General features: G+C 39.7%; 1 protein-coding gene and 1 long non-coding RNA gene across 2 annotated transcripts; both read right to left on the bottom strand.

Moving 5' to 3' along the window:
* Positions 1 to 6,685: 6,685 nt before the first annotated feature.
* Positions 6,686 to 7,093, bottom strand: LOC141816321 (uncharacterized). The gene is made up of 2 exons (XR_012600676.1): positions 7,046 to 7,093; positions 6,686 to 6,830 (listed from the first exon to the last, which is right to left on the bottom strand). It is a non-coding gene; the product is annotated as an uncharacterized LOC141816321 (long non-coding RNA).
* Positions 7,094 to 7,637: 544 nt separating this feature from the next.
* LOC141816322 (uncharacterized) lies at positions 7,638 to 8,531 on the bottom strand. The gene is made up of 2 exons (XM_074704125.1): positions 8,143 to 8,531; positions 7,638 to 8,019 (listed from the first exon to the last, which is right to left on the bottom strand). Exons 1-2 carry the CDS (start codon positions 8,529 to 8,531, stop codon positions 7,638 to 7,640), a joined length of 771 nt encoding a protein of 256 aa, XP_074560226.1.
* Positions 8,532 to 9,265: the final 734 nt, after the last annotated feature.

The raw sequence follows: 9,265 nt of genomic DNA, 5'->3' as shown, positions 1-9,265 counted from the left end.
ATCCACAGATGGGACTCCTGTTGTTAGTGATCCTTCTTTAGTAAGAACAAAAGGATGTGGGAAGAGATTAAAATCATCAAAGGAAAAGGCAGTTGCAAAGTCCCGGCTATGTCATGGATGTGGGCATCGAGGTGTTTCACATGACAAGCGCAACTGTCCACTTTTACAGCAAGGGTATGTGTCGAATACTTTTGTATTTATATAATTTTATTTGTAAATATGATGATGTGTTTCCCATTTCCAGATCAAGTATAGATGATCATAATATCAATGATGACGACACATATGAACCCTTATGGCTGGTACTGTTTTGGTTTCATTTTAAAAAATTAAGTGGTTGAATTAGAAATAATTGTCTTTATTGTTGTAGGTTCTAACAATATGCTTTAGGATTCAATGTTGAAAGGATCTGGGTAAATGAAGTTATCTTGATTTTCCTTTAAATACTTGGCATCTATTAATTTTCTTGGCTGTATGTATTTGACTATCTTGATTTTTCTTCAATTTTACAGATTCAAAGGTATGAGGAAGTTATCAAATTCTGTGAGCAAACTATGGAACATGTTGAAGGTATGAAGAAGTTTTTTTTCTGCAAACTATGGAATATTCTGTGAGCACTTTGGTGTAATCAATGGGTGAATCGATTAACCAAGGGTTAGTTGGTTAGTCGACCTGATGATCGATCACAGAGCATTCTGTAAGAATTTGGAAAACCCACAGAACCCACTATAATCGATTCACTGATCGATTATAGACAAAAATAATCGATTCTCTGATCGTTTACGGGGTTTATTGGGATAATGTTAGTGACGATTAATCAATCACTTGATCGATTAAACCATAGCTTAATCGACTGCCTAATCGATTAAGCTATGGGGTAATCGATTACAATGAATCTTGATCAATTACACGGGTTGTAGAGAAACAAATCGCGACGTTTAATCGATGTCCTGATCGATTAAGCCATTTCTGATCGTGTTCAGACTTCTGAACTGCTCATTTCTTATTTCTGTTACTTCTGATACTTGCTTTGCTAATCCATCTCTGAGTTTGCAGATGAAGTTTGAACTCGAATGAAGAATGGGAAGAGTCAAGGTTTGGCTTTTTATTATGGCAGTTTGTCGAGCTTTGGTTTTCAAGTAAAAGACATCGGAGACTGAGCTGCAACAGAGGATGATCAGTGTGCTGAGAGGAGCGTGGTCCAGCAACTGGAGGAGAGACCTCAGTAGTGTGCTGGAGAGCTCAGATGGCTCAGCAACTGGCTCATTATGCAGTGGACTCAGGCTATCGTTGAATGAGCAGAAGAGAAGAAACTAAAAGGAGGAGATGAAGGAGTAGAGAGAACTAACAATAAACGAGGCTGTGTGTGTGCTTGCTGTGCTGTGTTCTCTGCTTGCTTGTGTTCATTGCTCTTCTTTGAAGCTCTCTGCCTGAGGTGGTGCAAGGAGCTGGTGCCTTTCTCTCGGGAAGTTTCTGCTTGAGGTTTTATGTGTTGAGGCTGTGCTGTAAGTTCACTATTATGTTTGGCCTCAATCTTCTTCTTATAATCTCTGTACTTAACATATATCCTTGAGATTGGCTGTGGAGAGGTCACTCCACCGAGAAGGAAACTTCATCTAGCCGGATTCATCCGGGATATGATCTACCGAAGATCAAGGGATCGTCCACCTTACGGACACGCCGAGGAGTAGGGGCAAGTTATCCCCGAACCTCGTATATCCTCGTGTTTGCATTGTTTTCGTTTTATTAGTTATTTTCTTCTATTTTTCGCTGTGTACTAAGTTTTTGTAGGAGAAAATCGATAGCAAAAGAGAGGCTATTCACTCCCCCCCCCTCTCTAGCCATCTCCCGATCTTCAACAGTCATGAGGTCGGTATATGATACCGGGACCAAGTCATGAGGTCAGTATATGATACCGGGACCAAGTCATGAGATCGGTATATGATATCGGGACCAAATCATGAGGTCGATATATGATACCGGGACCAGATCATGAGGTCGGTGTATGATACCGGGACCAAGTCATGAGGTCAGTATACACAGTTGGTCGACTACTACAGGGATCATAGGGAGTCGGGTACTGAGGTTCTGAAGAGCTTGGTTTGTATTTTAACCCTTGTGTCGACCTTTTAGTGAGGTCGGCCAAGGAGTTTTGTAAAAGATCGAGCTTAGGATAAGGGGGTTGCGGAAGAGATCCACCCTGATAATGAGGTCGGTCAATAAAGTGTGTGTTCTCTTATTATGAGAGATTATAATATAAGCTATGGAGAGCTCATCTTGGAAGTGATGGTATGCAATATCCTTGTAAGGAGGTCGGTATACGCAATTGGTTTGACGATGGAGCAATTGCATAGGTCAGATCGCGTAGACCGAGGTTGATAAGAGGCCAATTTTGGTACCAGATCGAGGGTCGACCTTATTATGAGGTTGCCTGATAATGTTCGCCTCTCGTTCGGATGATGATGAGGCAACATAGGCTAGAGACCAAAGCTTTGAAGAGCTTTTCTGAAGTATCAAGGCATATGCCGACCTCTTAATGAGGTCGGTCAAGGGTGTCGAGACCGTGAGAGAAAAAGGGGCGGGGTTTTTTGCATGGGCCTCTGTTTTTCCCAGTTCCCCCCTCTATGGGCGGTTTTACCATGTCATCGCCCCCTTTTTTCCATCCACGTCATTGCCCCCTATTCGTGCCAGATAAGCTTCTTCCTTACTCTTTATCCACGTCATCGCCATTTACTTGCGCCGGATCACACCACAGCTTCCAAAACATGCAGCTAGCACTGAATAGATTTCGGCACATCGATCGCCTCTCTCAATTTCATCCTATAAATCACAAATAACAACACATGTAAATTAACAAACTACTCAACAAGGGCTTTGTAAGCTAATTAGTAGCTAGATCATCATATTGCTGAGCAAGCATGCACGAGGGCTTTGCAATGGCAGGGTAATACGAAATTAAAAACCTCTCAATTCTCGTTTGGTTAATTCTTGGGCCATGCAGTAAGCACTAGTGAGAGTCGCATGGCAAGAAATAAGATTTTCATGTAGTCTGGAAGCTCGTTGATTGCATTAACATCCCATCTGAAGTTAATCAGTTCATTCAGTAATCTAAAGTCGATGTATCTGAAAATTAAAAATTAAAGGGCATCCTAATTACCATTTGTTGGGTTGCAAAGGTGCAAACATAGTCCCACATCTAAAACACATGGGAAAGATCATGGGTTTAAAAGGATGGAAAGTATCTCCATTGGTATGAGGCCTTTTGGGAAGAACCCAAGAACAAAGCCATGAGGGCTTAGGCCCAAAGTGGACAATATCATACCATTGTGGAGATACATACATCCTTTAGACCCTACAATTGGTATCAGAGGGAGGCCGCTCTTCACCGGACTAACCGCCGGATGAGCCATGATCCGGATCTAACCATGTGAGTTGAACCTTAAAAACAAAGGAAGTGGGGGCTCCCGTGTTTGAATCAAGAAGGACCAGACACCGGGCAGGAAGTCCTAGTAGGTCGGGTAGACCGAGGGGCATGAAGTCCTGGTTGCGGCTGGGCAGGAAGTCCTAGTAGGTCGAGTGGACCGAGGGGCAGGAAGTCCTGGTTGCGGCTGGGCAGGAAGTCCTGGTGGGTCGAGGATTCATACATCAAAACGGAGGCTTTCCGTTTGAGGGGGGCCTGTGGTCCTTTGTTTGAGGGGGGGATTGTTGGGTTGCAAAGGTGCAAACATAGTCCCACATCTAAAACACATGGGAAAGATCATGGGTTTAAAAGGATGGAAAGTATCTCCATTGGTATGAGGCCTTTTGGGAAGAACCCAAGAACAAAGCCATGAGGGCTTAGGCCCAAAGTGGACAATATCATACCATTGTGGAGATACATACATCCTTTAGACCCTACACCATTTTCATTGGGGGAAAAAAATCAAAAACATACCGTATCATATTTCTCGTATTAAAAATATATTTATTTCAATGTTATTGTAACCGTTGTGAAGTAGTTGTTATAAGATATAAAAACAAATCCATTTGACTTGATAAAAAATCTATATATGAAAAATCTTTATTAACATTCCATATGAAGTTAATGAGTTTAGGGATGTAAAGTTGATCTATCTAAATTAGAAGGGCATAAATAATTGTCGTTTTCAAATCAAAAGATGTCTTTATTTAAAATATATATATATCAAAAAGATCCGCTATCGTATTCAACATACTTATTCCAATGTTATTACACTTACATAGAAAGGTGGAATCCGTCATCTCAACGACTCCACATGATTGATCCCACGACCATCTATGAAGAGGTAAATCGAGAAGCTGCAATTGATCACGGAGGAAGGCTTCCAATGTTATTACAACAACTATAGAATAGTTGCTATACATATAAAAATAAATTAATTTAATTTGGTCATCGTTAGTTGCTATCCTGATAGGGGACGATGGAGACGATAGCGAGGGCGGATGAAAAGAGGAGGAGGGCAATGGCGACGACGGAAGCCATGAGCAGAAAGAAGAGAAGAGAAGAGAAGAGTAAAGCTTAGGGGGATTTGATTTGGTCATTTTTTATTTTTATTTTTTTATTTTTTAAAAATTACTGTTTACTTTATGTTTTTCAATTTCATTCTCTAGAAAATGAGAAATTATTTTTTTAAAAATAAAAAATGATAAAATATCATTTTCTAAAAAGAATGGAAACTGCGGCTGAGAAATAGAAAACGCGGCTACAGGTCGCTCGCCTCCAAATTTCTCCTCGACGCGTAGTCTCATGGTACAATTCCTTTTTTCTCTCGACTTAAGGGTTGTAATTTTGACCCTCAACAACTTAGGCATCTTCGCCTCAGCCTCCATGAATCCGACGCCTCCAATGGAAACCGTGGCACTAGTGCTAAAAAGCGGGCCTTTCTTTTATTTGTCACAAAGCGGAGAAAAAAGAAGGCCGCTGAAATAACCCTCCCCATGAATTCTCCAAGCGTCGAGTCAGCGAAGGATAGTAGCGGCAGAGATTTCTTCTCCAAGGCAGAGGGCAGAGAGAGGTTAGCTATCATCACATCCAAGGACAGCCAAAGAGGCCAGCGATATTGGATGAGTTGAGGCAGTTCGTCGAGAAAGCAAGCACAAGGCTTTGACAGTCCCAGGCTGAGAACGAGGTTTCGGAGCGCGCTCAAAGCAATCAAAGCTTGACTTGAAGAAGCAACAAATAGGAGCTATATCTCTGCAATCTCTCTTGATTTACCACTTAGCCTGTTCGAAGCAAAATCTTTGCAATCCAGCATCACTGATCGACCTAGCTGCGGTTCGATCCACATCCCACTACGCGGTGTTACGCAGTGTTCTATTATTATAGATAGTCGCCGTATTTGCAATCCTTTCGCTTTCTTTGCAAAACTGTGCCAAAGATATTCGCTTCAAATGATCTGAGTTCGGTGCTCTAAGGAAAAGAAGACAACATCCTCAACCTATAGTATTTCATTCCCCAAAGAAGAGGATCGAAATGCAAGAATTGATCCGTCGACGCAAGCAATGTGTTGGTGAGATAGAAGTTTTCATAGTCGCATCGCAAAAATAGACTATTTGATCCAATTTGCTTGGTATTTTATCCCTTGAATGATTTTTTTCTTTTTTGAAATTTTTTATCAAATTATGCTGATCTTCTTTTGATTTTTTGATTATACTATAATTATTTATTTGATAAATTTTATTTTTATTTTTTTTATAATTTAGATATCTAATTCTTTGAATTAATTTATTTTAATTTATTTTCCACCCCATGGTCTCACACGGTCTCACACGATCGGGTTAGATTTGACTCTCTTCTTATATGATTTTTCCTTTTCCATAAATAAGATAGTCTTTTTATTAAAAAAATTATTTTATTTATAATTTTTTATATTAACAAACCACAAGTATTTTTAAATTTTTTTCTAAAAAATAGAAAATAATATATCATACTAAACATATTTTCTATTTTTTAAAAACTAGATCAAAAAATAGAAAAATAGAAATAGAAAATAAAAAAAAAAAATAGAAAAAAATTTTCAAACCAAATGCCCCCTTAGATTTTTGCAACAAAAATCTATGAAAAATTCATCATAAAAAATTTTATGATGACTTTTGTAATAAATATTTTTTTCGTTGCTAATAGGTTGTCGTAAGTATTTGCAACGAAAAAATAAAAATTCATCATAAAATTTATGATGGAAAAATTTTTATTACCAAATTCGTCGCAAATCTATGACGAAAACTATTTTAATCACAAATGAGCGACGAAAATAGTTTTCATCGCAAATTTGCGATGAAACCAATTTTTGTCATTGATGAGCGACGAAAATAGTTTTTGTTGTAAATTTATGACAAAAATAATTTTCATCGCAGATTTATAGATTTTGCAACTAATATTTTTGTTGTAAAATTTGTCACACGACAATCATATTTTTTTTTCTCCACATCATGTTTGCATTTCGAAAACACCATATACATACATATCAAATCATCTTAGATCTAAGTACTCATCCATCATCCACATACAAACCTATAAATATCAACATACTCATCTATCATCGTCGTACAAACATGTAAATATCAACATTATAAGTATCACAACAAAGTTCTTACAACAAACATCGTAACAAACTATATGTCCTATACATCAATTCTGATACATCATAGACAAATAAAATCCAAAACAAAATTAAACTAATAAATCATCATCAAAAGATCCCATAACATTGTTCAAGTTGATCCCATTAACATTGTTCAAATCAATCCCATAACATCGTAACAAACTATAAGTAAAATATCTTTTTCTTTTTCATCTTCTTGATCTTCTTTTCCTACATAACAAAACAAACAAACAAACAAAAAGTAAGATAGTTAAGATGAAATACAGAAAATAATATTCTAATGCAAAACTAATATAAACGCTCAACAATAGAAACATAATTAATTGTTGCTAAACTGGTAAAACAATAACTAATATTAAAGTAACTATTATTGTAGATAAATAACATAAACTAGGAGTTAAATAATCAATGTTGTAGATATATACCTAAAGAGGTGAACAAAGATGAGGATCTCCAACTACTGTAAGTCCACGCCAAATACAGACTTGCACAAATAATATAACAAAGTCAATAATCAAATATAAAGATGCACAAATAAATATTGGACACAATCATAAGATATGACAAAGGGAGTGGAATTTATCTTATCAATACAAGCACACTACATTTTATAAAATGATGTTCTCTGATTTGTTAAGGTTTAAAATTAACAATCTGTAGCAACTAATTAAGCATTACTAAATTTTTCCATCCTCATCAATCCTCCAATTTACATAAGTTTAAACCTAAAAGAAAGTCCACATTGTAATAACCATTGGCATAGTCGTCATAGACATCATCTTGCAAAATCGAGCAAGAAACAAAAAAAAATAGAGCTCGCAGCCAGCCAAGCTTGCTACCGAGGCTAAGCTCGCGGTCGGACGAACTCGCGACCGGAGCTGAGCATGTGGCCAGCCTCGCCTGTAGGCTGCGATGGCACTCGAGCTAATTTAAATAAAAAATAAACTTTTTTATAAAAGAAAAAGAAATCATAAGTTGTACAACTATAGAAATACGTACATATAATGATCTGTTATTTTATTCAGCTAAAATGGTTTTTTTATTTACCTTTCGAGCCATTTCCAGCTGAATAGGAGCCTCTTCCATATAATAAACATGTGGAACATGTGCGATGATTGACCAATCTTCACCTGTCTCCCTTTTGCATCTTCTTTTCAGTTGTGGGCAATGAACAATCCATAATTTTTCCAACATATGTAGATTCTTCAAAACCTCTGGCACCTTTTGTAACCATGGGCAGTCCTCGATTGATAGTAAACGAAGATATTTGAGATGCTGCAGCCAGTCAGGCAAGATATTGCAACGTATCTTTAGCTGTTGTAACACACTGGTTACTGGTGCTGCTGTCATCAACGACTCCAATTCATTACAACAACAAATACTTAATTTTCGGATTGATCTGTACTCAATCATGAAATTATCTTTAGCATGATAGCCACATACATACAATTCTTCGAGTGTTTGTAAGTTTTGTAGTTGCCCATGTAAATTGACATTGCGGTGACAAATCTCTATTTGGAACTTATCTACTGAATTCAAGATACATACGAGTTCTTCTGGCTGTAATTTTATTCTTCGACAATCTGAGAGCTCTAGAAAACAAAGAGAACTGAGACGCCCCACTTCCGACAGGAAGGATTCCAAATTATCACACATTTGAATGGTCAATGAGCGAAGCATTTTTAAGTGTTGCATTTCATCCCCAGGAAGAGATTGGAGTTGTCTCAATTCTATAATTTGTAATTCTGTCAAGGATGTGAGGTTTCTGAGGCAGCCAATTGGAAGGGATGTGCACATGCCCACTTCCTGCACTTTGAGAACAGAAAGAGAAGTTAGCCCTCCGATACATGAGAATATGCTCTCATTGCAGTTTGATATCGCAAGGTGTTGGATTGTAGGAAGCCACGGCATAGTTTCTTGTTCCCGTCAAGAACCTCTCCTGGGCGCACAAGTCACTTCCTCAGGGGCGCTGTGCGGGGAAATGGTTAGGACTGGCCGCTGATCGCCGGAGACCTGCAACCACAGACACCGTGAGATGGCTGGCCGGCGGGACCGGCGGGACCACTCCGATGCTTAAGTCAGTGACGGCAGGAGAGTAAACGAAAGTAGTAGAAGTGAGCCAAAGGTTAGAGCATACCTGGCCCCTTCACAGGGGTCGCCTTATATAAGGAAGAGGAGATCCGTACCCTGGGCACAGCAAGGGGGACCTTACTGTGCGGGTACTTACTGTACGGGCGAGGAGTGGCGCCCTTACTGTCGAGGACCTACTGTTGTCAGAGGTGTACGTCCGGCGGCGCGTCGCCATACCTCGTGGCATGCTTGTCAGTTGTGGCGGCCCTAGGACAAGGAACGGAGTGGTCAGGAGTAGGGCGTACGATTCGGGGGCCGACTCCCTGGGTCGGGTCGGGGCTGCGGCTCGAGTCGGGGATGTGGCTCGGTCGGGCCATCTGTGAGTCGGTGAGTCGAGTATGCCCGCCACTCGGCGTATCTGGGAGTCGGCCTGGTGAGATTATTCGTCTTCTCGGCGGGCCTGCTGGGCTGCCGGGCTCGGGTGGAGAGCCTCTGGGCTGGTACCCGGGGACATGGATCCGGGCCTCAGTGCTTCAGCCGACTGTCCTTGGATAGTTGACTCGACTCGGTCATGT

The sequence above is a fragment of the Curcuma longa genome, unplaced genomic scaffold (assembly GCF_044706935.1).
Source record: "Curcuma longa cultivar G26 ecotype Majalengka, Jawa Barat unplaced genomic scaffold, ITB_CL_G26_1.1 contig_16038, whole genome shotgun sequence".
NCBI lineage: Eukaryota > Viridiplantae > Streptophyta > Magnoliopsida > Zingiberales > Zingiberaceae > Curcuma > Curcuma longa.
This window is presented reverse-complemented; position numbering and strand designations above follow the sequence as displayed.

Bases quoted from the DNA above. Each gene is read 5' to 3' on its own strand.
- LOC141816322 (XM_074704125.1), bottom strand. From the start codon at position 8,531: ATGCCGTGGCTTCCTACAATCCAACACCTTGCGATATCAAACTGCAAT. The intron at 8,020-8,142 runs GTTCCAAATAGA...GATTGAGTACAG, and splicing joins ATCTTGAATTCAGTAGATAA to ATCAATCCGAAAATTAAGTA.